This window comes from Doryrhamphus excisus, chromosome 5 (assembly GCF_030265055.1).
Source record: "Doryrhamphus excisus isolate RoL2022-K1 chromosome 5, RoL_Dexc_1.0, whole genome shotgun sequence".
Taxonomy (NCBI): Eukaryota; Metazoa; Chordata; class Actinopteri; order Syngnathiformes; family Syngnathidae; genus Doryrhamphus; species Doryrhamphus excisus.
In genome coordinates, this window is record NC_080470.1 from 10534378 (window position 1) to 10558282 (window position 23905).

General features: G+C 41.2%; 1 protein-coding gene across 4 annotated transcripts in view; it reads right to left on the reverse strand.

Moving 5' to 3' along the window:
* Positions 1-23905, reverse strand: part of tcf3b (transcription factor 3b) — a 32321-nt gene that overhangs the window by 3726 nt on the left and 4690 nt on the right. For 3 of the 4 annotated variants that reach the window (XM_058074085.1, XM_058074083.1, XM_058074086.1), the window contains 16 exons: positions 23078-23150; positions 12729-12802; positions 12129-12201; positions 11691-11731; positions 10463-10595; positions 9203-9249; positions 3924-4023; positions 3746-3846; positions 3545-3638; positions 3411-3472; positions 3248-3323; positions 2803-2864; positions 2488-2685; positions 661-769; positions 438-585; positions 181-234 (listed from right to left, as the gene is read on the reverse strand). In XM_058074085.1, the coding sequence (XP_057930068.1) occupies positions 181-234; positions 438-585; positions 661-769; positions 2488-2685; positions 2803-2864; positions 3248-3323; positions 3411-3472; positions 3545-3638; positions 3746-3846; positions 3924-4023; positions 9203-9249; positions 10463-10595; positions 11691-11731; positions 12129-12201; positions 12729-12802; positions 23078-23150 (1445 nt within the window). The remainder of the gene's footprint in view (positions 1-180; positions 235-437; positions 586-660; positions 770-2487; positions 2686-2802; positions 2865-3247; positions 3324-3410; positions 3473-3544; positions 3639-3745; positions 3847-3923; positions 4024-9202; positions 9250-10462; positions 10596-11690; positions 11732-12128; positions 12202-12728; positions 12803-23077; positions 23151-23905) is intronic. The other variant, XM_058074084.1, reaches the window with a different exon arrangement.

Consider the following 23905-nt stretch of genomic DNA (forward strand, 5'->3'; position numbering starts at 1 on the left):
AAATGAACGCCACAAGAGTAATTTTTCTCAAATGGTTACAGTGGGGTAGAACTATTCAATATGTTTAACACGTAATCAATATGTTTTAGCATGTTGTGAGCATGTGCTTTGCATAATATCTGGCAGGAGCCCCACAAAGCACAACAGAGGTTATTCTTTTTTTTTTTTTGAGAAACTTACTCATCTTTCTGGTCTGAAAGGCCAGAGAGCATCTGGAGGGTCAACGCCTCCTTTCTGAAATTGTGACATGAAGGGGAAGGGGGGGGATTTCAACATCGTTAAAGACCTAACATTGCCAACCAGGGCCATCAGAGGGACACAGAAATCAACTCAGAACTGACAATACTTATAATGCCTTCATCTACAACTTGTGTGAATTGACATGAAAATCTCCATCCTATTGGAATAAAACAGTCTGAAGAGAGAGAGAAAGCTACCTTGTTCGACTGCGTGCTGTTTTGGAATCCTTCTTTTCCTCCTCAGATTTGTCTGCAATGGATGAGTTTTCATCGTCCTCTTTGTCCTCTCTTTTGATGTCCGAGCTGCTGGAGGAGTGCGAGGAGCGCGTCATGCCACCTGATAGACCTGCAGACAGACATACCCGTGTGATGTAAAGCTCATGCAACATCAATGGGTCACAAGTGGAAGAACCCTACTTACTGGTGAAGCCTTCTGGCTGGCCGGCTGACGGCGTGGACCCGGACGCATGATGACCGTGCAGAAGTGTGCTGCTGGGAGGGAGTCCAGTGGGCTCCTCATGTTTCCCGCCCTGTTCGTGAAAGTGGAAAAATACTACATGAGTGTTTCCAAAAAAACATAGAATGCATCAGTCGCAACGAGAGAAAAACTACAAGTGCAAGAGTCTCCTGTATATAAGTTTGGCATGTGGCTGTCGGCCATGCTAAACTGCTCAATTTTATTCGACAGGAGACTGAGGGCAGTAAGAAGACAGACAGCTGCAGTAAATTGGTTATATATATCCTTGAAGGTCAGCTGTATAGGTCACCCATCCACAGTTGTAATAACTCGGCATGCTTGGCAGCCAAGATGACCAGGTACTACAAAATACCTTCTGGTACCTGATATACCCACTTTTGCAAATGGAAAAGCAGCCCATAATGAGTAGTGTTGTGCAGGTGTCATGCAATAAAAAAAATAGAGTCTACTTCCCAAATAGTACTAATATACACACACAACTGACTCATTACCAGCATTACCCAATAGTTGTGGAAGCACCAACACTGAAAATACTGTAACTGGACAGAGTAAGAGGAAGTCTGAAACACTTGCAGTTTGTCATCTCTCCACCAGATGGCATAAGGTAAACACGTTTGTGCCCCATGATCTAAAGCAGGGGTGTTCACACTTTTTCAGCATGTGAGCTACTTTTAAAATGACCGAGTCAAAATGATCTACCCACTACAAAAATGCAAAACATCTATTTATTATCAAATGTATTGAGGATTATTTGTACGTACAATGTATGTTGATGTACCTTACATAACAAAATGAGCCAATATTGCAAAACACACATAATTAACTATTGAAATTTTTTGTAATTACCTGAGTTTACTTTGATGACTTGCACTGAATTGAACCAGCCAGGGATGCATAGTCCGGACAGTAGCTGCTGATAGCCAGCCTCAAGCACACTTCCAAATGTTTATCAGTCATGGATAATATCAGTATCATAATATCCGTATAATATTCCATATCCGTATGGAAGTGATATGTTTTTTGCCTTTTTACTTGGTCCAGTTTTTGCCTTTTTACTTGGTCCAGCTCCTTCACTCATTTTAGTGACCATAAACTTTAGCGAGGGCTTAAAATCTCGCAATTCGCCGACTAGCTTAGCACTTTGCATCGTTGTTTACGCATGAGCGGTGACCTAAAGGTCAAAATTCAGTTGTCATCTGACTGGTTGTCCTGTATGTCAATCAAGTAATGGGGATGGATGATAGGCTGACATCGTAAGTTCTGCTGCACTTAGAGACGTCGTTTGATTTGATTGGTCACCCGAAGGGCAACATTCAGTTGTCATCTGAATGGCTGCCCTGTATATCAATCAAGTGACGGCATTGATGCTGGGATGATATTTTTTTAATGTCACGCCGCGATCGACCAGCGATCGACCAGTACCACCTCCGCGATCGACCGGTAGCTCGCGATCGACTTAATGAGCACCCCTGATCTAAAGCCTCTTATTTTATCCTTTCCTCAGTTTTGAAACATAACACAAAAACATGTTTTACTAATTTTCTTAAAAATGTTCAACTAATTCATATAACAATACATACAGTATTTCTTGAGCAGTGCAGGTCACATCTATACAATGTAGCATAGCAACAATGTCCTTGAAGAGAGGATTTTCACAATCAATATGTATGTGATAAACTATGACGACGACTATGGATTTTCCTCTCTCCGTGTTGTTACACAACCCCCCTCCTCACAGCGGCAATGGGAAAAAGGTAGTAAGTGGCTCACCATAGCAGGATGTCTGTTGCTGAGAGCAAGGCTCGCATTGGGAAAAGCTGGGGAGAGACCTCCCAGGCCCCCGTTGTGAACTGAGGACAGCAGGCTGTGCATGTCAGAGTGGGCACCGTCTAAGCCGGGTCCTTGGCCCACAGCGTGGTTCCGCAGCACATGTATTGCCTCTTCCAAACGGTCCTCCATTTTACTCTGCTGTAGAAATACACCAGTCGTCAGGGTGCCGTTATTATTTACATAGTAAATTCAATAAACCAAGCACAAGGCTACAGCTGTAATTGTTTCGTGTGGTGCTAAACTATGGTGGCATACCAGTGCATGTGGTTGCCCTTCAAAACTGGGAGTGGTTGGTCTTTGCCACTGGGACTGGGCTCCTGCAGAGATAAATAGTAGGAAAGTTAAATGTGGTTATTGTTAATGTGACACCAGAGGGAGCTGCTGAGGCATTTCGACTCTAAAAACATTTGACAGGCATTAAAAAGGTGCTGTCTGTCAGGGTTAGGTTCTGAATTTGTGTCAGAAGCATTCAAAAGTCCCTTTTCCTGCTTAGCCATGACTGCTAATTGTCGGAACTTCTGAGACTGTATGTGTATACGCTAGGACACCACAGGCATGTGCCCGTGCTAAGCTGTCATTTTGAGCAATTTGAAGCTAAATGTGTGAACAACAAAATTTAAAACAACTATAGCTTAGACATTTAGGCGTGGGCTTAAATATACGTATTTTATAGAGACGTACAGGAGACATGCAATTTTACCTGCAATACCCTGAGGAGACCCTGGTGTTGACGGAGCTGAGGAGAAGTTATTACTATTGTGGTCCGATGGATAAATCTGAAAAAATAAATCCACAAAAATGTTAAAATGAAGCTGGGCAATTATTCATATATATCAACAACAACAACGGGGGGAAAAACTCACTGAAGCAAGAGCCTTGCCAATTTCGTCCCCAGAACTGCCGGCTGTGGTGGCTCTGTTGCCTGCTGAGATACAAATACAGAAAAGTCAGAAAACATTTTAGGAAGCACCAATCAAAAATGTGAGACGTGTCTTACTCATGATGGCCTCCCCATTGATGGCAGGCGTGTGGTTGTAGGTGGTGGGGGCATTGTGGAAGCCGTTGACTTCACTGCTGTGCAGTGGATAGTTCTGTGGGGGCAGACACGGGCCATGACAAAATGGGCAGGATGTAAAACATATACAAAAATAATAATAAATATGTTACAAAATAGGCGTGATCTCCATATGCAACCCACCATCCTATCTTGTGGGTTCAGTGATGAGAAGGAGCCTGGTGGTCCAATATGAGGGGAGTTCCCCAAAATGGCTGAGTAGCCAGAAGATGACCAGGGGTCTTCTACAAACAAAAAAAGATTTAGCCTCATAATATAAAAACAATACCTCTATGCATATTCAGCAAAAGTAAGATATCACCTTGCATGTAGAAAGAGCCTGGGTATACAGCACCGGGCTTACTGCCAGAATAGCCGCCATTGTCCCTGGCATATTCATCACCGGATGTAGAAGCATATACCTAGACAAGCACACAGACAATGATTAACAAGCTCAACATATTTTTTTACATCAATGCTGGTTGTTTATACTAGGGACCATCAATAAAACTATTGTGTTGAAGAGAGTTTGTTTAAAAAAAAAAAGTCAATTTAAATCACACCACAAATTGATCTATAAACATGTCAAATGATTTTAAGTATTTTGTATGATCGTTTTTTCCAATTATCCTTATTCTCTATTGGTTGCTTAAATTTTAAACCTTGAAGAGCTATTTTCATAACCATATTGAATTCGACATCTCTACTGCAGTTCAATGATTGGACAATGATTAGCTTGGGACCACATTAGCCTGTTAACCTGCTACACCACACAGCACTTCCAGGAACATTCATTCAAACGCTGCAATCCCAGTTTGGAATTGTCAAATGCAACAAACTGTCAGAAGAATCTGAGGAAAACCACCAACCACAGGATGACAGCAAGGCTAAAACGGAGGTTTCTAAACCTTCAAATAATGGTTGATGACGTTTGTACATTTGTTGACGTTTGTTAAATTTTGTTATATTGTTATTTCTATTTCATATGTATATCTGACATTTTTTCAACATTATAGTGCTGGTTGTAAGCTGTTATTACAGTTTGTTCTGAGCTTGGCTATATAACATTGAAATAATGTAGAACTGAATCCTTTCTTTATGGTAGGAAACATTTATTATGAACAATTTAATGATGTAATCTGCCTATGTCATGAAGGGTGATTAAGAAAAGGGACCCTGCTTGATTCTCATTACATAGTGGCTTCTTCCCCTTGGCCCTTGGTTTTAAGGCATAAGGGAAGGCGCAAAACAAGGGATAAGGACAAAGGGGAGGGGCTAAGAGATAGAATTCAGCCTAAATCTACGTATTCCCTCCCTGTGTTTACAAATGGTTCCAGCTCATGGCCACAAGATGGCGAGAGGGAGTCGAAACAAGCTAGCTCCTCCCGCTTGTGGAGGATGCACAGCCACCATGGCACGCTGGGCATGGCGAAGGCTCGGATCCCAGTGCACAGCAAGCGCTTCCTCTCACTCCCAGGACCCCAGTGACATCACACAGGCTGGCCAGCAGCCCCTCCCCAGTAACATACACACCATACTGTGCATAAAGTGAGCCAAGGCACAAACCCGTACACACATGCCCCTCTCTTAAAAGGGTCGAGTTCCGGAGGTGGATGGAAATTGACAATTGCGATGATAACCATAATTCAATACAATTTCTGGATATGGTTTACAAAAGTGCATGCAAGCGCACCAATTCAATGGACACGTGAAGAGACCCCTGTTTCTGAAACCATCCGCTACCTCTCAGTCCGCCTCTGTTGCACATGGCAGAATACAGGAAGAAGAAGAATGGGGGGCATTGCTGCAAAGAATGCGAATCCAGAGAAGATTTTTTTTTCTGTAATTTGATTTAACAGGGAGAAGTGGAAAGGGAATGGAGAGATGCACTTCTAATTACAGAGCCATCTGCCTGTTCCTGGACCACATCCAACTCCACAGGCAGCTGGGCTGAGGAGAAGGAGCGAGGGAGGGCGGGAGAGCGATGGGGGCTGGGATCTAGTCAGAAAGGGAGAGAGGGAGAGAGAGAGAGAGAGAGAGGGAGAGAGAGACTGCAGTGGGTGGGGTGGGGGGTGAAGGGGTGAGAGGGACGATTGAGGGGGAAAAATGAGGACCATGATGATTTATGAAATGGGTAGGTAGATAAGGGTGTTGAGTGAGGGAGGGGGGGAACGAGAAGGTAATCTAAATGACTAAAACAATGCTTGATATGGCCAGGGGAGTGTGCAGAAAATGGGGGATTTAACATGATCGCTGTTAATTCAGGGGGAAAAACATGACTAGAGATGGCTTCATTGAACAAGGGGCTTTGAGTTGCTTTCATGGAAAACAATGTTGACTGAATCCTGTTGCTCTAGATGGGAACAAAATAACACAATGACTGCCGCTTGCTACGACGTAATTCTATTCTCAGAAAGAAAAAGGGATTTCTATGGTAAAATCCTCAAGTAATAGGGCTTTAATGCAATTTAGGTTATGAGGTTGCAAAGGCCTCTATGCCAGGGTAGCATGAGATGCAGTATCACATAAAACTAAGCTCAAAAAGTATTTTATTCAACCACACTGGGCGCTGTGGTTAGTTTAATGGTACATAAGGGAGTATAGAGGTTCCTTCAATTTGTTTGATTGAAGGAAAGGTGCATTTGCAGTATGAATCAACAGGAAAAGTACGGAAGCTTGCTTGGATCATGCATTGCCGTGTCCAATAATTTGCTACATCTACCTAAGTACCAATAAGAGCTAGTCAAAGGGGTGTCCACACAAGGCAGAAAGGGAGGGAGTGCGGGAACACAGGATCATCATCGGCAGTCATTAATCTGGGCTCAGACACGGGGCTAAGAGGCCTCGCAAAAGCACCATGCCTCACAACTGGGTCACGGGGGGAAGCCCACCCAGGCCATCATGTGCTGAGGCATAGGCGCAGGGTCTGACAGAGGTGGGGGAGGGGACACACACATCTCATCGTTTGCACTGAAACCACACAGCCGTCGTTCACACCGCCGGAAAATGACTGAGGTTCAGACAGTTGGGGGGTCGTGTTCACACTCACAGGAGAAGTGTATACATGCAGTGGTTTCAGCAGCCACTTCAAACCGCCAGCACCCACAGGTGGGGAAGGGGGGAGGAAAACATTAGCAAACCAAAAGTCAAAAGCAAGGAAGGCTTGCATCCAAATGTAGACGACCACAGTCAATTTGAAGAAGCAATACTGTACAGTAGGTTTTACCTCCAGCAAACCTAACCTGTTCACGCTAGATTTAAACTCACGCCACATTATGCATCCGTGGCTATGCAGTTTGCAAGCTGGTCAACCATAAAAATCAGCTTCTTCCTCAGTGACAAAACATTCTCGCATGCATGCCAATTTTCATGTAACCTCAGACCACGTAAATTGTGAATTTCATGCAGCAGACAACATTAGGTACACCTGCAATTACAATTCAATACAAGAGCTGTATCAAAGCCTTAACTAGATAATCCGGTACCAGTAGGGGTGGTAGGGTACACCATAACGATGGTTTGGTACATGCCTCAGTTTTAATCTTGCGGTTCTCGCATTTTCTGTTCCGTAAGGGAGCAAAATGCAAGAAAACTGCTGAGCTTTTGTGTAAAACACCATTAATGATTTTTTTTTTAATGAAAGAGGAAAAAACAGTTATCACTCAAAACAATACTATTTTCAAAAACTAAAATAACACGGTGGAACCTCAATTAGCATATGCTGGCACTTGCAACTTTCTTTGACTCCAATTTGGATTATAGCCACTTTGACACTTACACAAATTTCTCTCTATTGTCCCGGATTTCACAGTGGCAGTGTGTGCCAATTAGATGACACACCTGAAAGGGTCAAGGCTAGTTTTTGCACTGTTTGTGTTCTGTTCACGCATGAGTTGCGGGGTTTCCCTTAGGATTTTTTGAAGGTGTGGTTGTGGGCTGCACGGGACGCGGCCTGCTGCCGCCGTGTGCCGCCGGTGCTGCATTGCAGTGGCAGTAAACCTTTTTTTCCATTTACCGTAAATTAGTAAATGTAGTAAATGACAAACATGACAAGAACATGGGGAACATGACAAAGCACTGGTGGGGTAAGGCATCTTCCTTCAATACCTCTAATGTCACACCTTTGAAACAGTGGCAAAAAACAGCTACTTGTATCTCTATTTGTATGTGAAATCCCCATGCACTCACTCTAATTTGATAAATTGCTTTGTGCCTCCAATACGCAAGGGGGAATTGTGGTCATTTCAGCTCACTTAGCTACGTATGTATGTGGGTAGATAGAGAATGCCATGTGCCAAGAGCTGTCAGATGGACAACATAGTAACTTTCCACAGTTCTTACATGCAGTCAGTAACATTTTAATGTGTGTTTAAATGACACCTGATTTGCTTCTTGTGGTAATGGAGCTCCTCAGAGAACAATGAAACATGTGACTAACAATTGAAAAGGTGCAATCCCATGCTGTTGAAAATGAACTGCAGCAATTGAAAATGTGTGGACACATAAAAAAGCTGAGCGACTTGGGCAAGTGGCGATTGGCTGAGTACACAAGTTAGACATGTAAACATGACTTGCGTTTCCAACTACTGTATGTGCGCTACCCGTTACACAAAGGCGCCATCAGCTGCTGGGAATTCTGGATACACTGACAAAGACCTCAGATCTCATCTATAAAAATGTGTGTGGAAAGCTGACTGAAAGTCTGCATACGCCAAAAACCCAAAATGTGCATCCAGATAAAAATATTCAGGCCGATAAAAAGTGGCGTCCGCACACATTCATGCAATTTGTGGTTGATAAATTCAATTAAAATTAACTCATGAATGTGGCGTCCATATTTAAAAGGAGCCTTAACTGCATTGTAATGCTGTTGGGAAGACGACAAGGATGAAGGAGCGGACTATCACAGAAAGAGAGGTCAAAAATGTGTTTTAGTTCAAAGCACAACTGTAAATAAAATGATAAAACAATAAGGAGCTGCCTTGTGTTTTTGATGTATATTTTAGTCTGGATACTATACACCGGTGTGTTATGGTGTTTATGATAAATTACTTTTTTTTTAACATGTACATAGTTTGATGTGACTTTTAACGAGTGTCATCTTCTTCCAAACAAAATGATTTGACACACAGTGTCAAGTAAAATAACACATTCCACAAATGTGTTGAAGTCCATAATGGCATGATGTTTTCATGCAGTGATGGATATTGCCTTCCATTGCATGTTTATTACCAACATATGATCTCACTTCACCCACTTAAAATTTGTGTCGCCTTTGTGCCATGTCTCTAAAGAGTCTCTCACTCAGGTTGTTTTTATAGATCACATACTTTGTACAGTTTTGACCCAACATGACTGCACAAAATTTAATCAACATCGGGAATAAGGTCAAACATTATTATGAAGGGTTTGATTGATTTTCAGCAAGAACGAATGAATATAGAAATTGAGCTTGATAAATGTTGATGTCAGCTCACTGAGGATCTTTACCCGTCTGTCACAGAACTGCTGAAGCAGAGTAGAAAAAGCAGTGTGTGAGCGCGTGTGTGCGCATGTGTAAAGAGCGCAAGAGAGAGAGAGCAGTGAGAAGAAAGGTCTCACCGAGGAAGGCAGGCCAGGGGGTTTCCGAATCTTCTTTGGCTGGGAGTCTACATACATGCAGGCAGACAGAAGAAACAAAGAAAAAGGTAAAAGTGAGACAATGTGCAAACGTAAACATCAGCACAGGTGCATTATTAATCTTCATGGGCCTGCAAAAATTCGAACAATGCAGCATTGCAGCGTGTGCCAGACATTATGCGTGTGCATGTCAGAGAAAATAAAATGATGCGTTGCATTCATTGGTGCGTGGCCAAAAGACTAAAATACTGTAATAAAAAGGGAAGTGAGTACAGTACACCTAGCTCATATGTATGTTTTTTCATACAGATCCAGAATTTAGAGCCGTTGACAGGAAAAATATATTAACTCATTCACTGCCTGCCATTATCAGAGAAGATAGTTTCATTCTGTTTTTGGGCATTTTTGCTGAACTTTCAAAGACTCACAGGATATTGAGTTTTAGGACCACATAAACTATGTAAGGAAATTGTAGACTTTCTTCTGTCATCAGAAAAAACGTTTGTTTCTAGCCTTTTTGGGGTCAGCATCAATCGTCAGTAGAACACGAGGTGGCTTCAGCAAAAACACCTGATTTAGACCAAAAAACTGAAAATGAGCTTTTTCTCCCAAAGCAGAACCAGTTACTGATGTCCATATTTTTTGTTTTAGTGCGACTTCAAACATCTGAACAACACTTCCATGAAACAACACAGGGGAAAAAGATTTATGACAACAAAATTTGATTTATGCTCAGATTTACAACATAACAAAATAATTAACTATTTACAGATGTGTGTGCATGTGTAAACTATAAACTATAGACCAACAACTACAACGGCGTCCCCAACATCCCCCTATCCTTCGCAATCGTGACAGATCCACAGCCAGACAAACTCTGCACCAGAGTAAGATGCCTCTATTTTTGTCTCTGCTGGATTCGTCGCCATTTCCCTGTCAACTTCTGTCTTCTTCATATCCAATTTGTTGCTAACAACCGAAGGGGAGAACTGAAGTGTTGCCCCCTACTGGGACAAAAATGCATTGCCGAAAAGCCTGAAATTCACACACAAAATGCACAAGACTTTTCTATGTAGATCCAGCGTAAAAAAGTAAGACGTCCACGTTACTTTTTGAAAAGACGTCTTTGCTAGTGAATGAGTTCAAAATGTCCCCTATTACGCAATACAGACCTTTTTATGATGTTCAGTTGATAAACCGAATGAGACGGGCCTTTAAATGCCTCTATGCTTGTTATCTTACCCAAGTTTCCATCAGGCGGCCTCCTTCGGGGATTGTTTGGGTATGATGGGTAAAACTGGGAGCCTGACTTCAAGCCAGAGGGGGACATGGCATCCGGGCTGGGCATCGCAATGTCACTCGGAAGAAAACCAGGCTGCAAACAGAAAAGAGAAACAGTTTTCCTTAACCAAGAAGATAACAACAAACAGCAGATTCTTTGAGACACGTAAGTGAGGTCATGTAAAGTCCTGCATGCAATTAAGCAGTTCTGATTACTTATACACAAACTTTCAGTGTTACCATTTCTATTTTTCTACTAAGTTACTAAATATTTGTTTGCATTTTCTGCTTGTGGATGCCAGCACTTGTAGCCAAGGCTCAAGGTGCTCAATGAAGCATTTAAACCCGACATTACTCACTACCAACAGGGGTTGGCTCTTTTCTGTCATACCCACTGACTTCTGGTCATCCCGTAGGAGTCGTCCTGTGGTCTCGCAAAAATCCTCATGCTTTTTGTGATGATATCAATATTGGATTGGGACACCCTTAAACTGAAATGCACCATTTAGTGGAAATGGGATTTGACCCCTTCAGTTCCTAAGAGTTTTTTAATATTACAATTTATATATTGTATATATAATACAACGGTTGTATAAAGCGCACTGTAAATGTGAAAAATCAGTATGACCCAAAGTTTTTGATGGGAGTAAAGTCATTTAATTTGCTTAGACATCAGCCGGCTCAGAAATGGTGAGCCTGGTGGAGACAGGGATCTTTTGAGATACCCAACAGGCTCATCAAAATGTCTCTCATACTCTTCATCTCTCATGCAAACACAGGCATCATCGTTATTTACAGTGGGATATTGAACACCACTGCTGATTTCTATGCCATTAGAATTGCATTTCCTTCAGCGCATGCTCCCATGGCTGTGGCTACTTTGTTTTGACCATCTGTGCTACACGCAGCATACGTCATCTTTTCGGAGGAACATGTGAATCCTGTGGGATGTCCTTTCCTGTGACCCAGAACACGGTAAAGATCCAAAATGTGATGTGAAAGACGGGCTGCAGCCAGCAGTCGTGCACTTCCATGTAGAAGACACTTAAAGCTCATTAAACTCTGCAACTTTGCATAGAAACACACACACAAGTGTTGCTCATATGAAAGTTACATGTGTCCGCAACCTCCTTGTTGCAATTTTGCAACTTTGGTGTTTAAAGGGTTCAAATATCCAGTGGAAACATACCTGGTTTGCAAAGGGAGGGTACGATGGCCTCTCATTTTTACCTGAAAGAATAGATTGATGAATGAGCATTAGTATAAAACGCTTCACAATCTGAGAGGCTCAAATAAAATGTGGTTTTCGCCAAAAAAAAGTCCAGAGATGCCATCGTCTTTTTGTTAAAAAAAAATAAACACACTCATAAAGCTGCCAGCCAGATAAAGCCCTAGGGAAGGTTTCCGCTTGAATGCCCTGACACTCAACCAATGAACACACATGCGCGCGTACACACCGACACTGCCAAAAACAGGACATCACTATGTATTCTTATATGGTATGATAAGATAATGGAAAGTGGTATTATGTCTAATATCATATTTATATTTTTAAATCCTACATTATCTTAAAAATGAATGCAAATTCCTCAGGCACTAATAAGAACAATGACATTGACCATCATACCTGCGATCCCTGAACTTATGAAAGGAGAGGACAAGCCTTCATGTTCACTGTAGTGGGCTCCTTCTCCATAGCCCTGCAGGGACACAAAGTGCATATGAGCTGACACATGACAAGATTTGGGCTCAATAACCACTCTTCCTGGCCATCCCCATCATGTTGGCACAACTACTGGGCTTCAAGGTTTCCCTCCCTCCGCTCTCCTGCTTAACTCGCAGGACACATGCCAGACAAATCTGCATCAGCTTGGGGGATTCGAAGCGACTTTCTTAATTATCGATGTGTGCTAATCAAAGCCTGCTGCATGTACTTCAGCCCTTGTTTCTCATATTTTACACCAAGTGGTGCCAAGGCAGTTACAGTGGTTGTGAGGCAGGAATTATCGGTGGGCTTCCACAGAGGTTTTGGGCTACTAGATGACTTGCCAATACAGGATTCGGAGCCAAGGTTATTAGATAAAGTAAAACTACAACTTCCCATCAAACACAGCGCAGCACTAAGCCGTCTTGCTGCTGAGGGAGCGTGTATGTTTGATTAGCAGTGGCAGCAATTTTCAAAATATGCATATGACAACAATTTGGAAAAATTGCATTTAGAGTTTACCCGTCCTTGGCTGAAGGAAGGACTGTTCTGTTCCCCTGAACCCCAGGAACCAGAGCTGCTGCGCTCATCAAGTGCTGAAAAAAAGGACAATTTTGTTTAGAGTGGAGACCAGTAAATGAATGCAGAGCATTAATGAGTGTGTCATTGATACTGGAATAACAGTAAACGGACAATGTCACCAAGAATGTGTCTCTAGTGGTCACAATGGACTTGTGCAAATCATAAGAGAATGACTAATGACTAAATAAGCTGCTGTTGCAACATAATATGAAATCAATCTATGATAAAATGATTATTAGTGTAGTGATTAGCATTCAAGTCATGGAAAAAGAACAAAATAAAGAATTGTCTTAAAGCAATTCAACTAATTATTTTAGCAAAATGGACACATGTAGAATGACCCTAAACGATGTGTGAAACAAGCACTGCCATGTTTAGGTAACGAAATACACCATGTGCAACACACACACAAAGGAAACACTCAGCGAAAAGCCTGGTGAAGCTGAAAACTCCTCCAAATACCCCCATCATCCTCTTCTCCCCCGTCTTGTGCACTAATGCTATCCAGGCTCTCTGGAGACACAAGGCTTAATTGCATGCTGATTTGCATAATTGTGCATATTAATGTAGCTTTCTTATGAATATTCATGTGCTCTTTGATATTTTTTGTGTGCTTAGTTAAAAAAATGTGTGAGAGAAAGCGAGCGAGCGAACATGCGGGTGGGGGGGGGGGGGGGGGGATACAGGGGTCTGGGCGAGATCAGCATCCCGGTTGATGAGAGCGGAATGAGTGATGAGGCTAACAGAGCAGTGCAAGCACCTACACATGCTGAGACAGCCGTGATCTATGGCTGCCTATGCGAGTGGCATGGAGAATTGGGTGAGCACGAAGGAGAGACCTCAGAAGATCAGCCTCGCTCCTTTTGCCACATGTTCTCACTGCACCAATAAAAGCACCACCGACCATAAATACGTCTAAGCAATCAATAAATTACAAACTTGCCCATTAGACACCTTTAATCAAAAACAGTGTATATTAAGCCATTATATTGTACAATATACAAGTCATACCATATAAATACTTCAACAAAACATCAGGTCAGATAGCAACGATAATGTCAGCTCCATCTGATCCATCAACACAACACAAAAAAATTATTACGGTCCAACGTGCTGAAACGTTGATATACTGGTATATATACACTGACCTCCAATGGGTTAACAAGCTTAGGAGTGCATCGATAGCTTGTGATTGGCTGGCAAAACCTGCTATTGTTTCCTCACGGACTCATGCCACTGTATTTAGTATTAATAGCATCTCCTTAGTGAAGGAGAAGTCACAAGATTAGACTTCAACCACACCGCTGCATAAGCCGCAAGGTTCAAAGTTTCTGAAAAAGAGTAGTGGCTTATAAAACAGAATTTATGGTAAATTATCAATTTGGTGAGGTAAGAATTTTGCCATGTGGTGAAATCATAAGAAGAAAATAATATATCATAATTCATAATAAATCAAGCTACACAGAGTGTTTAGTACATAGGCCACACAGTCAGGAGATCGGGAAGACCCGGGTTCGATTTTCCGTGTGGAGTTTGTATGTTCTCCTCGTGTGTGCGTGGGTTTTCTCCGGGTACTCAGTTTTCCTCCCACATTCCAAAAACATGCATGTTATTAATAAACAGTGATGGAGGAAGTCTGGCGCTCCTGGTCCAGAGCTTCCAAAAAATGAGGCCCACAGAATAACTTTGCTGAATATCTCTGCTGCATATGCCGACTAGTAAGAATGTCTGTGTCAGAATGGTGCATGAGTGATCTTAATAGCTTGCTATTGCTATGAAAAACAGTTACAATTCAACTATTATTTGAATAACGATTAATCAGTGGATAATTTTGGGGGATTAAATTAATCAGATTTTTTAAAAAATTACCTCTTTATTTCAGCAGTAAAGAGTTGAACTCTGAGCAATTAAGTGCACAGACATTCTATAATATTCTGTTACAATAATGCTAAACAAAAACTAAATTCTTGTCAAATAGCTTCAGTATGACATTAAATGTAAACAAACAAAATCATGATCATTTTCAATCAATCTGAAGCTTGTTTCAATTAATCGGTTAGGCCATAGATGGACCAAGTTAATATGAAGCAAATACAACATATCAGAAAAAATATAAAAATAGCAAAAATATCCATCACTGTTTTCCAAAGACAAAGCTGATATGTGAATATCTTGCTTTGGCTAAAAAACAAAGATAATACTGTAGGTCTGCTTTCATGGATGACTATGAAAATTATTTTTAAAATATTCACATTTAAAAGAGGCTGAAATCAGAGGCCAAACTAGTTAATTAACTGGGTAATCAATTAACCATCCATTAATCAATTGTTGCAGCTCTAAATTCACCACTACACATTTTCACAAAGCTTGTAATACCATCAAAGCATTCATTAAAATCAGCACGATCTATAGTTTAATAGTTTTTAGAGCCACCCCTTTTGTACGTTTGTTAATTACACATAATTGAGTGAAATTAAATCCTTACCAATCAGCTCAAAGCAACGCGTTGTGTGCACAGTGTTGCAGGTGATCTGCATCATTCTTCTATTTTAAAAGTAAAAATTTCCTTCTATGAGTAGCGCTGCCAAGCTAACAAGTAAATGCATAACAGCTAAATGATGTTTGCAGTTTCAATGCTGCACATTTTCACCTGGGACACCTCTACTTGGGACAGCGGGTGGGGCAGAGTGGAAAGTGGAGTGGAAGCATGGCTGTGCAGGAGAAGTCTGACAACATTGTTTCACACTTACTGGGCTAATTAACTCGGAGGCAATTAAAAACAAGGTGGAGAGCCACTGAGGTGACAATGACACTTTGCTTGCCAAGGAGAGCTTGACAGACTGTGCCAGAAAAGAGATCTTTCTATTGTTGTCAACCTTACAATAACAAAATGCGGGCTATCGGGCAAAAGTAAACTTAAAGATATGAATGCAATGCAGCATCCATATTACCACATCTAAAAACAGTTGCAACTGCAGGCATTGGTGGATGTAATTACTATATAATTATCATTATAAAACCAAATGTGTCACTGACTTGGCGCTTCAAAAACCCCTGCAGTCCCCAATTCCGTACCAGCCCATGGGCATCACAAAAAACACTTGGGGAAAAAAGTACATTGTTACATTTTATGCATACTATATTGAATTAATTGTAATTGTAGATCCATTGTGGAAATAAGGCATTTCCTTTTATATAATAACATACAATCTACAGTATTTAGTTTAGGGATGTCCCGATTGGATATTGTTATCAGATATTGGGACAATATCAGCAAGAAAGGATTATATTGGATTGCATCTCAAATCTCCAATATTGGTACTCTGATAAAAGCAGTTAATTCCAGTCTATTCTCTGTGACGCGAGTGCTGTCATGCCATTCATGTATTACAATACTTTTTTCGTTGCACCGTAACTCTGCTCCGAATTTCTGTGTGGCGCGCATTTAACAAAGGCGAGGAAGCGTTTCTTTCGGCATGCATTTAATCATCAACAAGGGGTCACAAGAGGCCCGCGGTTGGGATTGTACAAACAAAATATCAAATAAAAGTGGAAACATTTAATAAAAAATAATAAAGTATCAAGAAAAAAACTGAAAGTATAGCAGTCCAAAAGAATCGACATTTTGCCAGAACCAGAAAAATACACAAAAGACATTTGCTGGCCATACGGACAACGCCACATTAGTAATGTAATTGCATGTGACGTGATGTCAGTCATATTATGTGACTGCAGTAGCACTTGAGTGTAGAGGATGTAGCACCAGGAATATGTGGGGCTTATGATGGCACTGTGTTTTTATGTACAAGTGCACATGTGCGTTTCTCTGTACGCTGTTTGTTATTATGTTTAAGAAATTTTACATTTCTCCCAAATTTTTCCTGTGCTTCTAAAAAATGTTTCCTGCGCTCCTATTGAAAGAGAAGCATACAGCCCTGTGAGCACAACAACAGTGTTTGCTAGCATGCCATCAAAGTAGCAAGTCACAGGAATGATGTCAGTTGTTTGACAGTTGCAGCCATTGCAGATGAGTGCAACACTTGTCATACACAAGTTTCCCGTGGTGGCACAGAACTGAGACTTTTAATACCACCAACCTCATCACAAACAAAGAGTAGTGTCACAAAGGAAACTCCCATTGGACAGAAGAAAGTCTTCAGATTTTGCAGAAAACAGCGAGTAATGTCGGATTTAAATGCTTACTTGAGCACATCAAACTTAGCTATGTTATGCCTAGCTGCCACTATGAAGATGAAACTATACACCGCATGCAGGAGTTTTTCTCATACTGTACCTACTGTCGCTGCATATTGTTTTTAGCAACACTTAGTAACTCAGTATCACATGATCAAGCCTTTTCTAAAATTACACACAACAAAATAAGTAAAAAGTCTTCATGATTCGTGCTTTCTAATTTTCCAAGCTACAAAAGTAATAGTAAAAACATGTATACTTAGTGTTGATATTGTATCAATATTGATATGTCAATATTGAAGGCTGCAATATCGATCTCATCGGAAGTGAAAACATATCAGGACACACCATGTTGCCATTCCCATTCAATTACTTGTGTAAGACTACATTTTTGGCACTAACCACTACTAAAAAAAACGGTCTCTAGCATTGCCTGAAGAAACTACAGTCTATCTTTTCACATCCTTTCCCCAATTTGTTTGTCGTCATCTAGGGGAAGTGAGCCGGTCAAATCCCATGCGTGTGTGTGTTTTGGGAAGGAGGGGGTTTGAAAAAGTTGCCAGCAGCTGCAAAGGTGACGGAGGGGACGCCTTCCATGTGTGCTTGGCCTACTCCACCACACACACACACACACACACACCCCCTCCATTCCACAAACATCCCAAATCTTCCTTGGTCAGGCCTTACACCACTCTAGTTAAAACACCCTCCCCTCACTCAGACACACACACACACAGTCACTGGCTCTCAAGGAAGAGAGAAATACGCCTAATGCAATTAGCACCCCTCTGAGCACTTTTGTGTTAATGAATAGAAGTGGCTGTTGGGCCACTGGGCTGCTTGCTGCCATTCCCGCGCTGCTGCTGGGTCACTGAATATACAAGCAGCTTAAGTGACATCACAGATGAATATTGTCAGTGTAATGGCGACTATTTCTATAACCCTCATATTCAACAACAGAAGATTCACCTTTAGCACATCTAAATAAGTATTTGTGCTGTAAATGCAACAAGCCATACTATACTGTGCCACTGTCATTGCATGCTTTTATAATGAGGCCAACCGATTTATCGGCGGGCCGATTATGACGTATCACCTATAAATTGACATTGGTGAAAATGTAACATGTTACGCCAATCGAACTACATTACTCGCAGATTGATACTCCACCACATCACACCGGCCATCACACTTGGACCACTAGCAGAAGGTAAGGCTACATATTGGAGCTGCTACTAGTGCTGTGTTTTTACTTTTAAGTTTGGCGTTTGTTGCTATGTAAAACCAATGTGCCCACAAAGGAAGTTCTGGTCATGCTTAAAAGGACCAACATATATATTATCATGAATGTATCTGTTACTACATCAGCAAGTACGTATATAAAACAATAAAACCTTGTTGGAGGTCTTTTAATAGTTTTGTAGGCGGCATAGGTGTGTCCCATTACATGCAGTAACCAGCTGTTTCTTTTTATAGTATATTTTTAGAATGCACAGAAAAGAGAAAGACATGTCATGTCTCATATCGGGATTGTGGCTGATAGGGAAAATTTCCCCCCCCCAAAAAAGAGTTGTCCTATAAGTAACTTGTTTGAGCTGTCTGCAAATAGTGGCTGCAGATAGAACTTTTCAATAGCTTGTAAATATGACTAATTGATATTGGTTAAAAACAAAATCTATGAATGCAATGTATTTGTTTAAAAACACCTCACATTAGCAACATGTATTATCACTTTCTATTCTATGCTAATTACCAAAATGCACTAAATGTATATATTTTTCCTTCACAGGCAGAAGGGAATAGTAAGTTGTGGAGCCACTTAAACAGGTGGTACGTTTGATGCAACATCTACAGTGTGCAAGTTAGCCAGGGCTCCAGCACCAGCAAAGCAAAGAACACTGCAAGTTTGTAGCAACACCTAAATATAAATCACAAAACAGTATTAATAATTAAACTTACTCTTATTTAGTAGTCTTCTGCTTTGTGTTGAATCATACTTTGCTTATTATAATTATTTATGCTCATGTAAAGTACAGTATACAATCCTGTGTATATCAACGTATTGGACATTGGCTTTTTTTTAGCCCCCAATATCAGTATCAACCCCAAAAAATCCATATCAGCCGGACTCTAATCAATCTTTCAGGGCTTGCCCTGGGATTTTTTTTAAACTGTGGTGGTTGTGCACACTGATCTCAAACTGATATTTTATCTCCTCTCCAGGCACCAAAGAGGGAGTCTGATGCATCTGCGCTTCTGAAGGCAGCGGATGTGGCTGGACGGACCCAGCAGCGGTAGATGAGTCTGCTTTTCATTCAGGTTTTCAATTAAGACTAGAATGTGTGCATGTTCTGGTAAAACAGGCATATTGTCTCCGTTTGGCTTGAAATAAGCTATGCAAATAAATGTTACAAAAATGAGTGTCTCTTTTCATTTTGCAAAAGTAGGTGTCACAAGGAAAAATCGTGGTGACGCCTAAGACGGCCAATAGTATATTTATACTGCATGTATGTGATCCGCACCATAAGGCGGAAGAACATCAGTCTGAGGCGGAGTGTGGAATACAGCTAGCAAACTTTATTTTCTTGTTCAACATGAAGTTACACTTGTAACTGCAAAAATCCACTCGCCAGGCGCTCCCTCCATATTCACATCAATTTCGCCATCAAACATGCTGGTTCTGTCTCATTATTGTCGGAGTCTGCTGTCATTAGGTAGTCCGCCCGGCAGTGCCGCTGTCATCGCGTCAATTTCGCCATCAAACATGGCGGGTTCCCTCTCATTATTGTTGGAGTCTGTCCTAGTATTAGGTCATGTGTCAGCAAGAAATGAAAAAGCGGAGTGCTTACAGATTTGGGGCGATTTTTTAGAAAATTAATGACTTAAGTGCGCCTGATAGAAAATACGGTATGTTTTGCTGTAATAAAAAACTCCAAAAGCTAAAAATGTGACAGCTTGAAGTATCACATTAAAATGGGTGTCAATGACCAAGGGCCACACTTTGGGAGTAGAGGAGGAGGAGGGTGGAAGGAATTAACTCCTCACTGCTTAGTAATTGCCCGCAGTAATAGAAACAAACAGAATCCTGCCTTCCACGGCCTGATCCCTCTATTCAACAAGCTCCTTCTTCCACTCGCTGCATGCTGGGCTAGTTTAAGAGCCTGCGAGTTGGGGGTGAGGCACATTGTCTCGGACTCGAGCCATTTCCTGCAGATCAGTGGGGGTAAAGAGTGGGGGAGGAGTGTTTTACACTTCAGGATGGTGGTGGGGGAGTTGTTTCAAGTCTATAAGCCCCCTTTTTGCCTTTGTTCCTCTGTGGCCAAGTTGTCACTCTCAGGAAGACTGGGGAGTGTGACTGGATTTCACACGGTGGGTTAGCAGGGTGGCAGAGGATGGAAAAGTAACATGACAAATGCCCCTTTTCCACTGTAACTGGTTATTTGGTGATTTGCTTTTCCATTGTCATGGTTCCACAATTGGTTCAAATTTTGGGGTCTTTTGTGGTTCAACTTGGGTACTAAATGCTTGTTGGGAGGAGCCGTTTGCATAATAAGGTGGGCAGGCTTACCTAAAAAAAAAAAAAGTCTTCAAATTACTGTCACTCTTATTCCATTGCATTGTAACTCTGCCAATGGAAACCGCTATGAAAACATAGGATGGCATTTGAAGGAGTGCCGAAGAAATTTGTAACGGCAAAAGACCGTGTCGACGTTGTAATGCTTCAAGAGGTGAGATGGCTGCAGCAGTGTTTTTTCCTTATGTTTTTTTTAATAAATAAATAAACCTTAAAGAAGGACTACAGATACAAAAAGAAAGACCTAGGCAGGAGTGGCAGTGATCGGAGGAGAGTAATGCCTTATTTTGAGGAGCTCTACAAAGTTTTGGGCTACAGACACCGTCAGGTCAGCTTGCTGAGGTGTGTATAATACCACAATGCTGGAACCGAATGCAGCACAAACACCAAATTTTGCTACAGTGGAAAAGGGGTATAAGACATTTAGTATGTAACTTTTCCATTGTGTCTACATGGCAACAGTGGCAGTTTGGAAAAAAAATGACATCCACACTGTGCCGGATGAGTAAATAGTTACATCCAGACGGATCGCTGGGTGAAAACGTATGTAATACACAAGGTACACCTTCATGTGGTGCTGTAAACAGACACACAGAACCACATGACACGAAACTATAGAAGAAGAGATAGATAGGAACTTCCAGTTTCCAGCGAAGGGGTTCTCAAAGCTAACAGCCGCTCCCGAATGTAAACACTGTCATCCAGAGCTACACACTTGCTTAAGGGGTCGGTATGGCACACAAAACAAACAGAAAAACAACAGAAAGTAATAAAAACAAAACATTATTAAATATTAAAAACGCAGCAAGAGACAGAGCTGCCGTAACTCGCTTGCACTTGAGTATCACCATCTTGAAACATGAGACCTCCGCATCAAATCCAGTCTGTATCGATATGAACGATATGCTCGTTTTTGATATTGTGTTTCAAAGAAATAATTTTTTAATGTAGACATATATCGCCTAGCAGTGGTTTGGCCATCTACACAAAACTTTCTATTAGCTGCCAAAACCATACAACAAACCCCAAAACAATAAATGCCAAGACACTACTTTTTAGTAAAAACTGACTATCAAGTAAACTTAAAAGGGAACTGATTATGCTCCTTTTTGGCCCTTTGCATTGAGTCGCAATAACCTGCACAGAAAGCTTACAGATCTTCCAGAAACTGCACCTATTACATCTGTATTTCCTTGGATTTTCAAAACTGTCTGTTTTATTTTATTCCACCAACGACCTGCCTCCGGGCACGCCCATTCCGAGTGATTGGTCACACTTCCAAGACAAAATAGTGCAGCAGAGCAGCGAGGAGGACAGGCCTACAGTTTGTACCTGGGCACATCCATATAAGTATATCACAGTGAGCCAATGTTCGAAAAAAACTCTGAAACCGAGCATTCAGAACCATCCTAAACTATAAATACATGGCCGCAGACAACCACAATGTATCCCATTATCAATCTCCATTAAAAGGTGCTCAAGTTTCAATGGTAAGGTCAGCTCAATTACAAATGTATATTGAATACCATTGAATGAATGAGAATTTAATTAAACGCAGAGAAATATATCGTCAAGAACAGTTGAAAAAAATTTCACAAGATCAAAATAAACTGACCTGTGTTCTGCGCAAACTTCTGCAGGAAAACCCAGACAAATTAATTACCAATGTTAAAACTAGGGTGCTATAATTTCCACATTAACGGAATTGGCCAATAAAAGCGAATCTACTGTTAAACGCCGACTCTCACAGAAATTGACAATGTGAATGAAATGCTGTAACCATGAGAAGGAACGTTAGTGTGGACAAATATTCCCCAAGCAGAACACTCATTCATCGCAGCATGTCCTATGAACACTGAACAACCCCACCTAAAGTAAGCATGTCGAGGCGGCAACCAGATACATCGGCGAAAAAACTTTAGGTACTCCGTTAGTGTAGCCCAGCGTTTTAGGATGGCCGCTAACGTCACACGTGAAAACAGGGACAACAGCCGCAGCTGCAAGAGGCACTTGGATAGCTAGCTCACTTAGCAACAGTCAAAACACATTTCCACACACACACGCATCAAACGTGCAGCCTTTAAAATAAGAGCAGATTTTTTTTCACACACCAATGACCGGCCTTCATAATAAAAGTGGCATACATTTTGTCTAATAGTGGTACCAAAATAAGAGTCTCATAAAAAAAAGCTATTACACTGCAACTACGTCTTCTTTAACCACAAGCATGAATATAATTGTTTGTTGAGAATTTTGTAGCATCCGTTTCTGAAATACTGGGCAAAATTGTCCAATGATGTATTATTGTATCAATAAATGTAAGGGTTTTTTGCCTTTATTTAAGTGTTGATCAATTCACTCACACAATGTATGGTGATAAAATAAGTGTAAAAAATAAAATACAGAATTAAAAAAAATGAAAACGAAAACTGATTTTAAAATAAAAACTATTTTTTTTTGGGGGGGGGGGGATTTGATAGGGCCCTAGTTAAATTTGTGTGTTTAACATGTCAGTGCTTACCTGAGCCGCTGAACTGACTGCTTGCAAGGGTCATTGTTCTGTTCTTGCCGTTGGCTACTGGAGGCGCAAACATCTGCAGGATGACAAAAGGGGAACGACAGAGTTAACTAACAAAAGCAAATAAGGCACACTTCACACATCCCATTTCCACTAATAACGGCATCACATGCACTTGTCACTCAGCTCATTGGGGCATTATGTGCCAGTCTGAAGCAAATAAACCAAACTCTTTTCCACTATAAATCAGAGCGCAAGCTGGCGTAACAACATACAAGATCGACGCAAAGCATTTTGATTTCTTGAGGTCTCATAACAGCAATCAGAGTGCTGCTTTCTTCCGCTTCCAACCTTTGCAATGGCTCTCAAGTCAGCCGACAGGAGAGGGGGGGGGAAACTTGTTTGTACAACCCCCTGATGGTTTCTCACCCAATTATCAATGTCATATTTTTAGTAGACAGGAACATCTGCTGTTACAAATTGGCAGTCGATCAATGTGAACATTTTGATCGCAAATTCCACTGTTTAATGAGATCCTCCCTTTGGGAGGAGTGCTCCTCCTTTTTTCTCAGAAGTGGACTGTGAGCCGAAAAAGGGGAGCTCCATGAATAATCTATGTACACAAAAGGCCTTTCCAAAGCAACTGCAATGACAAAAGGATAGTGGCCGACTGTCATAACATATCATGAGTTAATACTGATTAACTGCACTATTAAGGGCAACAATTTGGAACTACTCAGAAGCTGTCATTGAGCCTGCCTGCAATTAAATTATCTGGACGGGGGGGAAACGAGCAAAGTTAAATTAAGACATGCATTGAAACAAAACTCC